The sequence below is a fragment of the Helianthus annuus genome, chromosome 10 (assembly GCF_002127325.2).
Source record: "Helianthus annuus cultivar XRQ/B chromosome 10, HanXRQr2.0-SUNRISE, whole genome shotgun sequence".
NCBI classification, from domain to species: domain Eukaryota; kingdom Viridiplantae; phylum Streptophyta; class Magnoliopsida; order Asterales; family Asteraceae; genus Helianthus; species Helianthus annuus.
In genome coordinates, this window is record NC_035442.2 from 45,897,489 (window position 1) to 45,914,463 (window position 16,975).

Here is a 16,975-nt window from a genome sequence, read left to right on the forward strand (position 1 = left end):
TGTTAAGGGCCTTATTCAAGTAAAGGTGGGATGCTGGCTTTTTTGATTGTTAAGGGCCTGTACCATTTCAATATTGCTTGGGGCACTTCACAAGTTATTGGTAATTAACCCTCTAATTGGGCCGGACGGTAGCCTGTGTCCACCCTCCCTAAACCTTCAATCCGCACCGGAGAACACGTCAAGACGGTCAGTTGAATCGTAATCTCAAAAATCCAAGAAAACAAATAGAGTGGGTCAAGGAGTTCAAATGAATAGTGATCCATGCCAATGCAATACAATGTATAATACAAATTGATGGAAAACAATCCAAGCCCATCCACACAAGCCCACGTATACATGCATAAAGAAGCTAACATTTTACATTCATGCACAATTGTATCAACTTGTGTGAACTCGGCCCCAAGTTTCCAAGACCCATCTACAAATATATAACTGATTCCAATAGGCAGAGGTGCACAAAAACCCATACCTGGTATCGGACCAGAGAAAGAAACCCGGAGGCCGGAACCGGCTACTTTTGTATCCGGGTATATTACCCGTAAACCAAACCTGGCCCTACCCGTAGGTTATAGATAGAGCATACATTTTGAGCTCAATACTCGTCTCGATTTATACCCGAAATTGTTAATACCCTAGACATGAACCTGGTTATACCCTATACCTAATATCATTTTTTTAATACTCGATAGAATACCCTAGTTTTTGAATGATATTTTTAGAGTAAACTACCAAAATGGTCCCTAAGGTTTGGTCACTTTTGCCACTTTAGTCCAAAACTCAAACCTTTTGAATCTGAGTCCATGTGGTTTTAATATTGTTGCCATTTTCATCCAAAATCAAATTCTGCTCAAATTTTCAGTTAACATCCAACTTTTTTGTTTTTTCCCTCCCTTTTAATGAAGGGTAAAATGGTCTTTCAACGTTTTATTATAACAAATTTAAAAAAATCTGACCATTTTGCCCTTCATTAAAAAGGAGGAAAAAGACAAAAAAGTTGGATGTTAACTGAAAAATCTGACCAGATTTTGCTTTTTGATGAAAACCGTAATAAAATTGAAAACCACAGGGACCCAGATTCAAAAGGTTTAAGTTTTGAACTAAAATGACAAAAGTGACCAAACCTTGGGGACCATTTTGGCAGTTTACTCATATTTTTATATTTAATACACAACTTTTATATTTATCTAAAAATCTATACTATATAATAAAAGAAACCATTTTGGGGACACTTGTCATCATATTAGACAATGTCTTATGGATAATTATTATTTTAATTTAATTTCTTCTATTTAATTATAGATAACCCTCATAGTAAATATTATTTAGTTTAATTATTACTTTTATATTTATCTATTTACTTCAACTTCAAACTTAGTTATCTAATTTGATATTAGAGTAAATTATGATTTTGGCCCCTGTGGTTATATCACTTTTACCCTTTTAGAAGATTTTTTTAACATCTGAGCCCTCAACGTCTTTTTTTCTAACCCTTTTGGACCCCAACATCTTTTTTTTTCTAACCCTTTTGGCCCCTTAAAGTAAATAGATGGGGTTAGTGTTAGGGGCCAAAATGGTTAGAAAAAAAGACGTTGGTGGCTCAGATGTTAAAAGATTCATTTTTAGGCTAATAGGGTAAAAGTGATATAACCACAGGGGCCAAAATCGTAATTTAGTCTTGATATCAACTATATATTTGAACGTTTTGTTTAGTTTGGTATCAAATAGATTTTACGAAACTTAAAATAAAATTAACTAATATTATTTATCATTTCTACATTTGCAAGTTTTAAATAAAGAGTTAAATTTATTAACACTTCGTTACATTTACAAGTTTTAAATAAAAGATTAAATTTATTAAAACTTCGTTAACAAATTTGACTACAATAGAATTATCTATTTATATCAATCTAAACATACGCTATATAATAAAAGAAACGAGTAAATTACGTTTTTGGCCCCTGTGGTTATATCACTTTTACTATATTAGACGAGGCTAAGAATTTTTAACATATTTGCTCCCATGATCTCTATAACTAACCATTTTGGCCCCTAAGTCTAGAGATCATGGGGGTCAAAATGGTTAGTTATAGAGACCATGAGGGCCAAAATGGTTAGATTTAGGGGCCAAAATGATTAGTTATAGAGACTATGAGGGCAGATATGTTAAAAATTGTTATTTTGAGCTAATATATTAAAAGTGATATAATCACAAGGGCCAAAAACATAATTTACTCTAAAGAAACCAACAGGAGGACACATGTCATTCATTGAAGTCATCTATTTTTTTTATAGATAATTAATATCAATTAAAAGATAATTATAAAATTAAATTTAATATAAATTTAAACAATTCGTATAGAAAATAATCTAATATTTTAAAATATTTATCAGATTTCAAAATTATTTATCCTGAAGTTAACAAAAGATATACGCTAAATATAAATTAATATAATGTATGTGATTTATTTATTTTATTAAACTAAAGTAGTTAAGGGTAGAACCTATTATTTTTATATTATTTAATTAATATTTTTATATTATTTGGTATATAAAATTACATTTATTCAACCCGTGTAATACACGGGGTTTTAACCTAATGCATATTATAAAGCAAATAATTTGTACTTGAGTGAATTTATGTTCTTATAATTTATTATAACGATTTTTACAAATTATAAACGAAGTTTAATTTTTAAACAAATTTGCTTGTGTGTAAAATAATAAAAAAAACTTATTTTTATAAAACCAAATATTAATATCCGGTTCCAACACTAATTTATACTCGAACCAGATCATACGCTACCTGAGTACATATGGTATGGATTTTTTCCTCCATACTTGTACCCGAACCTTACCAGGTTTTTCTCAATACCCAATTTTCCAATACATGATCATACCTGAACCCGGTTTCGAACTGGGTATCAAACGAAACCGGCTATTAAAATGACCCGATTTGTGCATATTGAGTTCTGTTATATAGTTGAATTGAATGAATTGAAACAGTAAAGCCCGCAAACCCATAATCTTCAAAAGCCTAAGACCTGTAACCAGGAAACTTGATGTCATGTCCAAACAAGCCCAAACCCAAGAATACTGCATCCCATGATATCCTATCCTATGCATGCTTTCCTACCCGTTAACTCCAATCGGTGTACTACCAGGATCGATTCAACCGACGATTCGACCAGAGTTTGATGATCTTCATCTACAGAACTCGAACCCCAAAGCAAGTCACCCATATCAAAAATTTGTTTCTGAACAAGATGAATATGAATTGATCTAGAGACGGTCCAAATATGACACTTCATGCCGATCAAGATCTTCATGCATGGTCGAAGCGGTGATGAAACTTGAACCCTAGTGAAACGTGGAGAATGACAGGGTGGGCAATTCTTGACCCAGACACGGGAAAAAAACAATTTTGAGTCAACTAATATGACCCATTAAAAAAAAAAACGGGTCGGATTCAGGTTGACCCGTTAACTCATCTTTTGTTTTATTTTTTCCATTTCTATTTTACATAGTTAGTTATAACAATATTAGTTTTGACACACTATATTATTTACTTGTCACGCTCATACTCATCAATAAACATGCTATCACACTCATATTCATCATTAAATTAAACATGCTATCATACTCATACTCATTATTAAACATGTATCAATAACCCGCTTAAAACCCAACAACTCGTTTATAATTGTCAGCTTGTATGACTCATTTAAACATACAGGTTAAACAGGTCGTGTTCGATTTAACCCGAATTTATATGTGTGCAGGTTAGGGTTGAAATCTTTGACCCGAATAATAATATGCGTCGGCCGTCGGGTTCAGGTTGGACATTTCAACCCGTCAACCTGACACCCCTACCGAATGAATCGAAATAGACCTTGAAAGAGCCTTACAGTTGGCGTCCAAATTCCAAAACCTCAATATCCGGTGTTAAACTTTTCAAATGTGATGAAGTTTTCGAGAAATGTGGACATTTCATCGATAATATATGGTGAATCCAAGATAACTTCGATTTAAAGTAAACATTTTGGATAGTAACCATTACAAGGGAGGAGGGGTGGTCACTAGTGATAGAATTCTATCACTCCTAATATCCAATCAACTCATGCCATGTCATCACCCAATATTCTATCACTAGTGATAGAATTGTAGTGTGGGTGGTCACTAGTGATACAATTCCATCACTCACTAATTTTTTTAATTTTTTTTTTATTTTAAATTCCATTTAGGATAAAAGTTAATTCATGATTTTTGCATGTGATTTAAAAGATTGTCAGACTCATTAATAACATCACAAGAATTGGAATTTGTCTTGTATGATCATACTTTGAACGGTCAATAAATTGTTTGATATCAAGATTGCATGTGAATTGACATTGAGCATATTGAAATTTGTGAAGTAAAAAGGTCCAATTAGAAATAGAATGCTTTAAAAATTGTCGGCCATATACTGTTTTAATAATAAAATAGAAGTAAGTTTACATGTCAAAAATAACAACGTTCGAACTTTTCAAGTTTTCAACGCGTTAACAATTCAACGCGTTTTAAAATTAACGTGTGATACATACAGGGGCGGCGGTGTTCGTGGTATTATAACGCGTGATGGGGTGGCCATCACGGACCACCCCGCCTTCCCTTAGGGTCTCCTCTTTGGAATATTCAACAATAACGTCTTTCGCAGTCATGCATTTCAAAATTGTTCTCGTATTTTGTACACACTTGGGAAATTTGGCATAAGGCTCCTTCTATCACTAAACTCAACTGGTTTAGTATGGTTCAATACATTGCTCATGAATACAATTGAGGTGTTTGTTAATCCGAACAACATAACAATAAGTTCACGCTTCTGCTCTTATAATATAAGTTGAAACAAGTGATGGAGGCACATTATTTAAAAGAATTTGAGCATGAAAGTTTGGCATGTTTTGGTTGCATGAAAGCGGGGAGAAAGTGCAGCAGTTAGTAAAGATATAGTGCCGATCGTGAGCAATGAATGGGATGCCTCATCCGTTTAGACATTGCATTGTTGACGCTCTCACCTCGTTTCGCTCATTTCAATCTCCACATACTAAATTACTTTTTAGTGTTTGTAAAAATGAATATGAAGACTTCAGTAATATTGCAGCTTACACTTGCTTATACTATGATGCCTACCAAAACTAGTTGCGGGTCCATCCTCAGGATGCGGAAGATGTTCCTCTTTATACTTGACCTCGACAAGACAAAGACCATGAGGCGGAGCTACAAGAGCAACCTTTGCAAGTTCCTTGCGATCACATGTTGCTAGAATTTTTGGAACAATTTCTGGCGGTACTGCCTCCTTCCCGATTTGTAGCAATAAAGCAACCTAAAATAAAACTTAAGAGTTGTGAGGCTATTAACTATATACTAATAAATGGTAGATTCACAAAGAAATGATGTTGGTGTACCATGTTTCGGACTTGCCTATACATAAACCCAGATCCTTCAACTTCAATATGCAAAATGGGTCCCTGCACCGAACAAGCATATCCTCAATTTAGGGTGTTCAGAATTCGATTCGGATTCGAATAATTCGAAATTCAACTCATTAGATTCGATTATCAAGAATTTAACTTCGATTCAATTCGACTTCTAGTCCAGTAAATCGAATACGAATTTATAAATTTAAATTCGATTTGATATGAAATTCGAATTCAAATTATACATATTTATTTTTTATATTAATTTATATATAATACACAGATATAACTTTAACTTGGACTATAGCATAATTAATCTATAAATCTAATATAAGTCCTAAAATAACCCATTACCAAGCCCAAATAGCCCATAACGGATTTACATATTTTAAATGAATTTGATTCGAATTCATCGGATTTTGATTAGAATTCGAATTTTTTTAATCGAATTTGAATTGGCCTTCTAATTCCAATACGAATTTGAATGGAATTGACCAGTTTTTAATCGAATTCAATTCAAACAAAAAATAAATTATTCGAAAAATTCGATTCGGGTGATTCCAAAATTCGTTATTCGATGAACACCGATATCCTCAATGAACACCGATATCCTCAATGTTAGCTGTGTAAGTATCTAGCAAGGGATAGACCACCCAACTAATTAAAAATAACTCATTAGAAATTACCTTTTCAGTTATATCCATTCGAAATATATTCTTCACTGGGCTAAGTACCCGATCATTACGTTGTGTATTGGCAAAAGCAGAAAAATCATGTCTCCCTACAAAATACTTGGCAGCTTCCTTCATGACGGAAATGTTGAGCTTGGAAAGATTATGAAATGCATATAGACGATGGAACGGGTCCATCACAGTATCATTATAAATCATGTAACGATAAATCTTCCCGGTGACTGAAAACCGAGCATGAAATTCAGGAAGTGCAGGGCTGATTTCTCTAACCCGAATGTCGGGAGGAAGAAGACCATTTAGCGCTGCGTGCATACCCTGCAGTTCTGTATAATTGAAAGGTGTAACAAAGTGTGCCACCTGTAAAGAAGCTAGCTATATCAGAATAACAATAGGTGCCTAGAACCGATGATTGACGAAGACAAGACGGACCTGACCAAGCGCGTGAACTCCTGTGTCGGTCCGACTAGCACCAATTACACACAGTTCCTTACGTTCTAGTTTTGTAACTCGAGTTAAGGCTTGCTCCAAGGTGCCCTGTAACGTTGGCGTTGACGGCTGATACTGCCAACCTAAACCAGAACCCCAAAAATAAAAGTTTCAGTTCTAACAACCCATTTGGTTTGGATTTTTTAGTGAAAACCTATATATATATACATATATATATATACATATATATATATATACATATATATATATATATACATATATATATATATATACATATATATATATATATACATATATATATATATATACATATATATATATATATATATATATATATATATATATATATATATATATTTGAGTTAAATGCCATTTTAGTCCATCTGGTTAGAGCCAATTTGCCAATTTAGTCCAAAGGTTTCCTTTTTCGCCTGTGGGTCCAAAAAGGTTTCATCATTTTAGTCCACTGGGTTAGCTTCATCCATTTTTTCTGTTAACGAGAAGGGCAATTCGGTCATTTTATATGGCCGAACGTCCTTCTAGTTAACATAATTACATATAAAATGAACGAATTTCCCTTCTTGTTAACTAAAATAAATGGATGAAGCTAACCAGTGGAATAAAATGACAACGTTTTATTTTGAACCCACAGGGCGAAAAAATAAAACTTTTGGACTAAACTGTCCCTGACCCAAACCGGGACTAAAATTGGCATTTAACTCTATATATTTTTAGGGATAAGCTAGAAAAAAAATCATGGATGAGTCAAGATTACAGTCAAACAAAAGGGTATGAAATTACGAACCAGAAAATCGAGTTCCGTCGTAAGATAAAAGCAATCGCCATTTGTAAAGAGGGGGAGTTTGTAGTTGTTGTTGGTCAGGATGAGAAATCACCAAGGGAAGTGCAGTTGCCATCATTCATTCATTCCAACTCGCATTCACATACAACCTAATGATAATGTTCTGATTACTAAAATAATTCTTATGAATTACCACCGAACAAACATCTAATCTGATTAAGTAACGTGGGTGGTGGGATTCGCTTATGAAACCAGAAATCAAAAGGATGAAGTACTAACCGGAGGCTTCGCTTGGCTGCGGCACTAGAGGGCCAGGGGTCCGTGAACAAGAAAGATGCTTACTATCTACTCTTGGTAAAAACGAAGATTACTGTTATTTACTTCAGCCCATCTAATTTCTAGACATACTTATGGCCCAAAACAACCCAAGGCGACCCAAAATTTAGTAATAAGTTGGTTTGTATTACATTACATGGCCTCCGGCCCAAGTTCTAGACATAACAATTAGAGAAAAATGCTCGGATAGTCTCTGTGGTTTCGCCTATTTTCACCTTTAGTTCCTAACTTTCTAAAATTACTTGAATAGTCCCCAACTTTTCATTTTTTGTTCCCGGATAGTTCCTGGGTCTAACTTCAGTTTGTTTTCTCTGTTAAGAGGGTATGAAATGACAAAAATACCATTTCCTTAAAAAGGCCAAACCACAGGGACTATCCGGGCATCTTCTTCATTTTTATTTATAAAACCCCACCACCACACTTCATCTTCAACCTCCACCCACAATTTCTTTCCAGTTCTTCTGCTGAAATCTATCACTTACTAAAACAGATGCCATGCGATTGTTTTCAATTCGATCTGACCTGTGGCGCCTCCAATCCTCATAAGCATCTTTAACCGCTGTAACTAACAAAACAAAAGATAAGGGCAATATTGAAGCGCCCCGCCCAAACACCGCGAGCTGCGGAAGCTGATTGAGAATAGCAATAATAAGGAAATAGATGTAGGCAACTCTGTGGAACTGTTCGAATAGATTTCGAGGCAAGAAGCTAAAAAGAGAATATTTGGCTGTTTTTATGGAATTTCCAGCAAATTCAAACCTTTCGTTAGTCTTCAAGGCGTCGTTTACATGCACTAACCTTGCATCCCCATCATTAATCTCTCTATGGAACATGGAAATGTCGCTATACCTTTCGGAATCAACGTCTCCTTGCTCTGAATATCTCTTTGATCCCAAATCGAGGACTTGTCTTTGCAGGGTGGTATCGGGTGATGATGGCTGTTGGGGGTTGTTAACATTGACAATTTGGGCATAATCTAAACTCATACCGGAGTTATTCGGATCAAAAGTGGTGGATTTGTGGTGATGGTCTAAACATCACCCACCTCGATCTCTCTCCCTGCCTCCCTCCCTGGAAACAATCAATCTAAACTAGAATAGCTACAGGTAACATATTAATAATAAAGTGGTGGTCGGACCAGCAGCCGTGCCGCCGCCGGTCTCCGCCGCGCAGAACCACCACCATTGCCGTCACTCGACCCACCACCGAACTCGCGTCCTCACCCAACCCTCACCGTCAAACCTCCATCGCTGTTGCTGCCAACATCACCATCACCGCCGTCGTCGTGATGCTGATGCCGGCCACCGGAGGGCTCCGCCGAGCTTCGGCCGGCCTTCCTCTCTCCCTCGCGTCTCCAATTCCTCTGCCTCTCTCTCTCTTTGCGACCTGGTATGGAAGATGAAAGGGGAACGAGAGATGGAGAGTGACTGTGGCGGTGATGGTGGAGGGTGGAGGAGGGTGATGGTGGGTGGAGGTTAAAGATGAAGTGTGGTGGTGGGGTTTTATAAATAAAAATGAAGAAGATGCCCGGATAGTCCCTGTGGTTTGTCCTTTTTAAGAAAAGGGTATTTTTGTCATTTCACACCCTCTAAACAGAGAAAACAAACTGAAGTTAGACACAGGGACTATCCGGGAACAAAAATGAAAAGTTGGGGACTATTCAAGTAATTTTTGAAAGTTAGGGACTAAAGGTGAAAATAGGCGAAACCACAAGGACTATTCGAGCATTTTTCTTTAACAATGAAACAGAAAATTGTTTTTTAACCGAATACGTAAACTAATAAACATAGATAAACTACCGGCCCGAAACCGGATTCATTCGGATGAACTTGATCTTCACTAATCACACCAAGAATATGGCTTTAACAACATTATAAAGCCCACTCAATTGATTAAAGGATGCATCCATTATAATGTCGTTAACAACACATTTAACCAGTTTTACCTGCCACTAGAAAAGTTATAAGTTATAGCAACAAATTCTCAAAATTAACAACACATTTAGAACTTAGGTTTATAAGTGTTAATTGGGGGTAAACATGCGAAAAGAACAAGACAACCTTGTATATGTAACATAACACTATATTGTGTAGAAAAGTTCTCACTGATGACTTGATGACATTTTGGTGACTTTAGAATTCAATGGAGGAGCGACTGGATTTCAGAAATGTTCAGCTCAGGGGCGGACCCAAGCCCAGCTCAAGGTGGGCGGGCGCACCCCCGGGGGAAAAAAATTAGTGCTAAGTTCCGTCGAAAATCCCGTTCGCACCCCCTTGGAATTTTTCGACCGCACCCCTTGAAATTTTTCGTCCGCCCCCCTTAGGTAAAAAGTGTTACCAATTTATATTTTAAATTGTTTTAGTAAACTCTTATTTTAAAAAAAAAATACTACCTAAATTATATAACTTTTAATACCTAACTAACTAAACCCAAATACCCATACATTTACTCACTTATAATTCCTAACTAGCTAGCCCACTAAGTCTTAGCCCATTAACCAAACCCAACAATATTTCAAACTATAATAAAATAATTAAAGCCCAAAACCTTTAGAAATTCTCTCCCGCTCTCTCTTTCTCTCTTGCGTCCCTGCACTGTCAACGAACAACATCACCCAGCGACAACAGTTCAGCAGTCGGCGACCACCGTAATCAGCTACCATACCACTGTTGTTCGACACCAAATCTAACCGGAATCCGAACACGGGTAAGTTTCTTTGTTATTTTTATGATTTTGGTTGATATTATAGGAGAAAAAAGGGTAATAAAGTTGTTAAATAGGTTTGAAATTTTGTGTGTTTTGACGTTGTTTAGATGATTTTTAGGGTGATTATGTTGTTTATATATTTTTAGGGTGATTACAACTTACGTTATTATTTCTAAGGCTTGAATAGTTGAAAATTAAAATTGAAATATTATGTTATTGAGCGATTAACTTATATTAAATAGAGAAAGAATTGCTTAACAAATTAGCTTTAGATGATATTTTGGATATATTTCAAAAAATGAAAACCCGTAGAGCGTCGATGTTTAAATTATTTTTGTAACAAGTCACTTGATAGATGTAGTCAATAGAATGCAAAGTGGAAAATGGAGAAAAAATAGTCAGATGAAGTCACTTGTCATGTTCCTAAACGATTATGCTATCCTGATGTCTTGGCAACTGAAATGTTTAACTAGTGGAAAAGAGTTGGAAGTAGTCACATGCATTTGATTTGAATAGTAGAAAGGAATCAATAATAATAAAAGAACAGTGAGATCATGAATAGCTTGTATTGCTTTAATGTTCGCTATTAAGAAGATGAGGCAAAATTACTGTTTAGCACCTTCAAGGAGGTGACTAACGATGAAAAGGTTTTTATGGGAAATTCCGCCACGGCCGAAATCAAAGGCGAGGGGAATGTGGTTTTGAAAATGACTTCTGGAAAGGAACTCACTTTGTCAAACGTGTTGTATATTCCAGAAATTCGTAAGAACCTTGTGTCGGGGTGGCAATTGAACAAGTTTGGTTTCAAAATGGTGATTGAATCGGATAAGGTCGTGTTGACCAAAAATGGTATGTATGTTGGTAAGGGCTATGCCCTAAATGGAATGTTTAAACTCAATGTAATGGTTGTGAATGCAATGAAAGAAACCGCTACTAGTTCTACTTACTTGATTGAGTCTTCTAATCTTTGGCATGGTAGACTAGGTCATGTTAATTATAATTCCATTCGTCGTTTAATTAAACTTGATTGCATACCAACATTCAATATCGACTCAACTAATAAATGTGAAACTTGCGTAGAAGGAAAACAAACGAAATCTTCATTCAAAAAGGTTGAACGAATCACCGAACCCCTCGAGATGATCCACACTGATGTGTGTGATCTAAAAGCAATTCCTACTCGTTGTGGGAACAAGTACTTCATCACGTTCCTTGATGATAGTACAAGGTATTGCTATGTGTACTTACTTAAGAGTAAGGACGAGGCTATTGACAAGTTTATCTTGTTCAAAGCCGAAGTTGAGAATCAACTAAATCGGAAAATCAAAATCGTAAGGAGCGACCAAGGAGGTGAATATGTTTCACCTTTTATTGACGTATGTGCAAAAAGTGGAATCATCCACAAACTCACGGTTCCTTACTCCCCTCAATCAAATGGCATAGCGGAACGGAAAATTCGCACCTTGAAAGAAATGATGAATGTCATGATGATAAGTTCTGGTGTAAACCAAAACATGTGGGGGAAGCAATCTTATCGGAAAATAATGTGTTGAACATGATACCTGTTGGTGCATTAATGTCTATCGCCTCCGTCAATTCAAACCGTAGCTGATACTATAGAAATCTAGGATTATATTGTAATATCTAGTTACTAAAAGCAAGGTGGCATAATGGTAAATAAGGAGAACCTCCTTATACCTTGGCCTATAAATAGAACCATTAGGGTTCTCATTTAGGACTTTTGCTCATTTTGGTGATTTAGGAGATTCAAGTCTAGAGAGAGAAAGTCTAGAGAGAGAAAGTACTCTCTACGTGATTCTTGTATTGTACACGTCATATCTTTCAATAGATTCATGGTTCTAGTACGTTATTGTGTGTTCGGTCACGCACGTTCACGGATTCCGCACGTCGAACGTTCGTTACGCAATCGAACGGTGTCAAAACCGGTCCTACAATTGGTATCAGAGCTAGGAGCTCAATTGCACTGATCAAACACATTCATTCGTACCAGATTTCAGCGATTTCAGATCTTTATTGCATCATTTCTTCTTCTTCTACTCATTCTTTCACGTTTTTCACTGTTTTTCGTCAAATTAAACGGGATTTTACGGTCCGAATCGACTGATTTTTTGATATGTTGTGCGAAAACACCTGATCTATAACCCAACCAAGTTTCAGATCCAAACTCCTAGCCGTTTAGGAGAAATCAAAGGTTTTAGGTCCGATTTCGCGTCAAAATCGCTGATTTCGCTCGAAAACACTTGATTTCGCTCTTGTGACACATTTACCTGCTGATTTCGCTTTTTGGAACACCTGATTTCACTCTTAGTGTCCTGATTTCGCTCAAGTTACAAGCTAATTTCGCTCTTGTGACACATTTACTTTGAGGTTTCGCTCATAGCTACCTGATTTCGCTCCTGTGTCACAAAAGTTGAGAGATTTCGCTTTTGTGAACATCAGATTTCGCTTTTGAGTGCCTTGTGATTTCGCCTGAATTGTCATCGGTTTGTGACCCAAGACAGATAATCGGTCCAATCATATGTTTTTACTTAATGTTTTCGGCTAGGTGGTTTATTTGGCCCAATAGATTTTGTTGAACATTTAAGATTGTCAGTAATTTGAATCTTGATTGCATGTGTTTCTTGGTCAACTAAACTGATTAATAAAAGTGATGTCGGCCACGAGATTTTAACAGACTTCATGTGCTTTAAAGATCACCGGCCCACTTAACTAATCGGTCTAATCAAAAGTCTTGAAATATAATTTTGTCGGCCATTGAAAATTTACGTGTGAAAGTATTAATTGAGGTGTTGGAAATTGAAATAGTTGCATGTGATGTTTGAAGTCAACTAAATCTCGGCCCAATCAACAATGTGTATCGAATTGAGTATTAAAGTAGTTGGCCACTTTGCATGAGATCACACTAATCGAAATTGAGAGGTCCAATAAAAAGTTGTTGAATATCTAATTTGTCTGCCATTTTGTCATTCATGAAATTTGTATAAAATCCTGATAGTCCACGAGAAACATTGCGGCCCAATCAAAGTGTTGTGAACAATTGAATTGTCCAAAAAGTTCAAGTCAAGTTACGGCCCAATGAGAATTAGCGATTTCATAGCTTGTTGTCGGACTGATTAATAAGTAAGCAATTAAATGAAGTAGTTGACAGCCCATTACATATTATCAGTTCAATAAGATTCAAGAAGTTAATTTGTTTGTCGGTCACTTGATTAGAACATTAAGAATTGCATGTGTAAAATTGTAATAAGTTTGCATGTGAGTCTTTGATTTGATGCGATCCATGTGAAATAATAAGTGTGCATGTGAATTTTTCTCTTGGGCAAATAAACAAAATTAACAAGTGTCACATTTTGTCGGTCATTTGATACATTCAATGTGAAGGTCCATGTGAAGGTGTGATCAGTTTTGTCCATCAGGCCAAGAGTCAAAGGTTCGGTACAATCACAGTTGGTTGTTAATAAAGTTAGGTGAAGTTCACTTAATTCTCGGCCCAAATCATTCTAAGCCCATCCAAAAAGTGTATCACATCAGTTCAGGCCCATTCATTCAGGTGTGTATCGACATTCAGTTCGTTTAAAACTGATTGTTTGTTTGAATTGTTTCAGGTGATTCAAAGTGATTCAAAGTCGAAGCATCGGATACCCGCCCGAGCGAATCCACACCCAATCCATTGTCGCCTGATCTTTGCTATTCAATCGGATAGTCATCTGATTGTGTGAATTTTTGTATTGTTTGAAAATCTGTTGTTGTGAATTTTTCATTACCGAAACATGGGTTCTGAGATTTACATTGCACAGAACAAGTTTGCTAGTTTTACGGGTATCAAGGGAGAATCAACTGATGAGTTGATCGAAAAGTATGTCAAGTTATATTTAGAAATGGAGCGTTTGAACATTAGCAAAATGGATGAGACGTGGGTGGACAAGTTGGCAAATGCTTTACCGTGTGATGAGTGGGGTACATATTTGTCGGCTTGGAAAAATAGCTTGGGATATTTTGGATTCAATTTGAGCACGTTCTTCGAGAAGATTCAAGCTCAAGAACTTGAGTTCCAAAAGATTAGAAAATTGAAGTCTGATTCAGGAGAAAAGAATCAGAAATCAGCAACTGTTGAAGTAAAAGTCATATCTGAAGAAAATGTTCAAGTGGTAGAGAAGCAAGTTGACGAAATTTCAGCTATCAAGGTTGAGAGGAAAGCTGAAGCTGTAAAGATGACTGAGAAGTGCTCAAAATGCGAAAAATTCGAAGCAGACAATGTCAAACTCTTGAAGGATGTGGAGAGTTTAACATTGAAAATCAGTCATTTGAAGGATGAGAAAAGATCTGATGATAAACAGATTCTTGAAATGAGAGAAAATTATGAGAAATTGAAATCTGAAAATGTCAAACTGTTGAGTAGTTTGGACAGTTTGACATTGGAAATCAAAAATTTAAAAGAAAAAGAAACAGAATTTCAAGATCAGATAAGAGTTTTTGAAAATGAAAAATCAAAAATGGAAAAAGATTTTCAAAGTCAAATCAAGATTTTAGAAGATGAGAGAGATATTTTTGGTAAAAATAATCTTGAAAAACAAATTGCAATCATTTCTCATCTTCAGAAAATCGTTAAAATTGAAAAAGAAGCTGAAATGGCTAGAAATAAAATTGCTGAGTTTGAAAAGAAGTTGAAAGGTTTTGTGACTTCTGCCTCACATGTTTGTCTAGAACCGATCAATTCTGTTCCAATAAGTGACAATGTCACAAATTTTGACAAAGTCAAAATTGAAGATTGCGATGATAAAACTGATGATGAAAAAGAGATAAGGAAAATATTTTTGGAATTAAAAGAAAAATTTAAAGAAACTGTTTTACATTCGACTGAAATAGGTGAATGCTCAACGCAAAAACCTGTAAAGAAGAATGTGGAACAAAAACAAAATGTTAAAAAACCAAAAAATCTTCAAAATTACAATAAAAGCTCATCAGTTCAGTCATCCAATCATTATAAAAAATCACAAAAATTTGAAAATCAAAACTCACAAAAAGTTGGTAATAAGTGGTGCAGGTTGGACCACAGTGCTCAAGCGTCAAATCAAGCTTATAGGAGAAGTCATGAGTACTACAAATCAAATCAGTGTTATAATTTGAGTGTTTGGATTGATGGTGGAGATTGGTACGATAACAGGGTGTGTTACAACTGTGGTTTTCAAGGTCACATTGCTGTTAACTGCCAGAGACAGAGATTTGAGATAAGAAGATGTTATGAATGCCATATCAAAGGTCACATTGCCAGAGATTGCCCAATGAGATCAAAGGGAAAATCGAGGGCTGAATCTCATGGAATGGTAAAGAAATCAGTCAAAGTCAAAGAAAAGCCCAAGGAACTGAAAGTTTCAGAACAGAAAGTGAAAGAACAGAAAGTGAAGCTTTCACAAGGGCAGAAAGATCGACTGAGAAAGAAAAGAAAGAAAGTTCGAGAGTATCTTGAAAGGATTTTGTCCTCGGATAAAACTGGAAAAACAGATAAAAGTTCTGATAAATCAGCTTGCTTTCCAAAGAATGACAATTCAAGCAAAACGAATTCATCAGATACAAATATGAGGACAGAATGGAGTGTTAAGAAAGAAAAAGTTCTTAGCAATGAATTTGTTTCTTCGGAAACAAAGGAGCCACGTGTTGGCGATGAATCTGACTTGTCAAAGTCAGATGAGCCACGTTCTGGCAATGAATCTGATTCGTCAAAATCAGAGGAGCCACCAGTTAAACTAAAAGGAGAAAATTCAGTTTCGCCAATGGATGATATCAACTTTCCACCATTGCGGACTGAAAATTTTAAACAAAAAATTGGTAAGGTGAAAATTTCGAATCAATTCTATTCTGAAAAGAAAGGATTTGATGTCGAAAAGGCGTTCAATGAAAAAGTGAAAAATATTTTTGGAAAAATGGTTGAGGGAAAGGTCAAAGGGATTAAAGAATTTTATGAAACAAAAAGGAATGTTCAAACCCCGAGTGAAAATAACTCAAATACACCCAAGGACCGTCAGGCTTAGGTGAATCTCTTTAACTGAAAAACCTGACTTGCCGGAACTCCCAGGTTGGTAATTGGGGAGTAGGAATCGGCATCTTTCATGAGAAATTCACAGGTTGGTAACTGTGATATTTCGACTTACAAGTGGTTAATCAAGGACATTAAGTTGTACTTGATTTAACTATCTTACAAGTGGTATGATTATTGAAAATTGTTTTGTGACAAACCTACAAGTGGTTGAAAACAGTGTGATGAATTAAACCCCGAATTTGTGAAAAGACAGACAAGACTAATTTTCCAGAAAAACCATTTTGATTAAAACAAACTTAAGTGTTTTGAAATCATAATGGGAAAATAGTTTGTTGTCAGGGGGAGTTCTGACTGTTTAAGCCAAGTGGATGGCGAATTGAGGCAATTCTCATCAGTTTGTCATTTTGTTTGTATAGTTTACTGCTTTATTTTTCAAATTTTCCCAGAAAATCAAAATTTGAAATATAATTTTGATTTTAGG

At 35.7% G+C, this 16,975-nt stretch overlaps 1 protein-coding gene across 1 annotated transcript; it reads right to left on the minus strand.

Moving 5' to 3' along the window:
• Positions 1-4,845: 4,845 nt before the first annotated feature.
• On the minus strand, positions 4,846-7,824 carry LOC110884969 (tRNA pseudouridine synthase A 1). Its single transcript, XM_022132653.2, has 6 exons — positions 7,674-7,824; positions 7,398-7,543; positions 6,575-6,714; positions 6,140-6,502; positions 5,442-5,504; positions 4,846-5,359 (listed from the first exon to the last, which is right to left on the minus strand). Exons 2-6 carry the CDS (start codon positions 7,510-7,512, stop codon positions 5,123-5,125), a joined length of 918 nt encoding a protein of 305 aa, XP_021988345.1. The 5' UTR covers positions 7,513-7,543; positions 7,674-7,824; the 3' UTR covers positions 4,846-5,122.
• Positions 7,825-16,975: the final 9,151 nt, after the last annotated feature.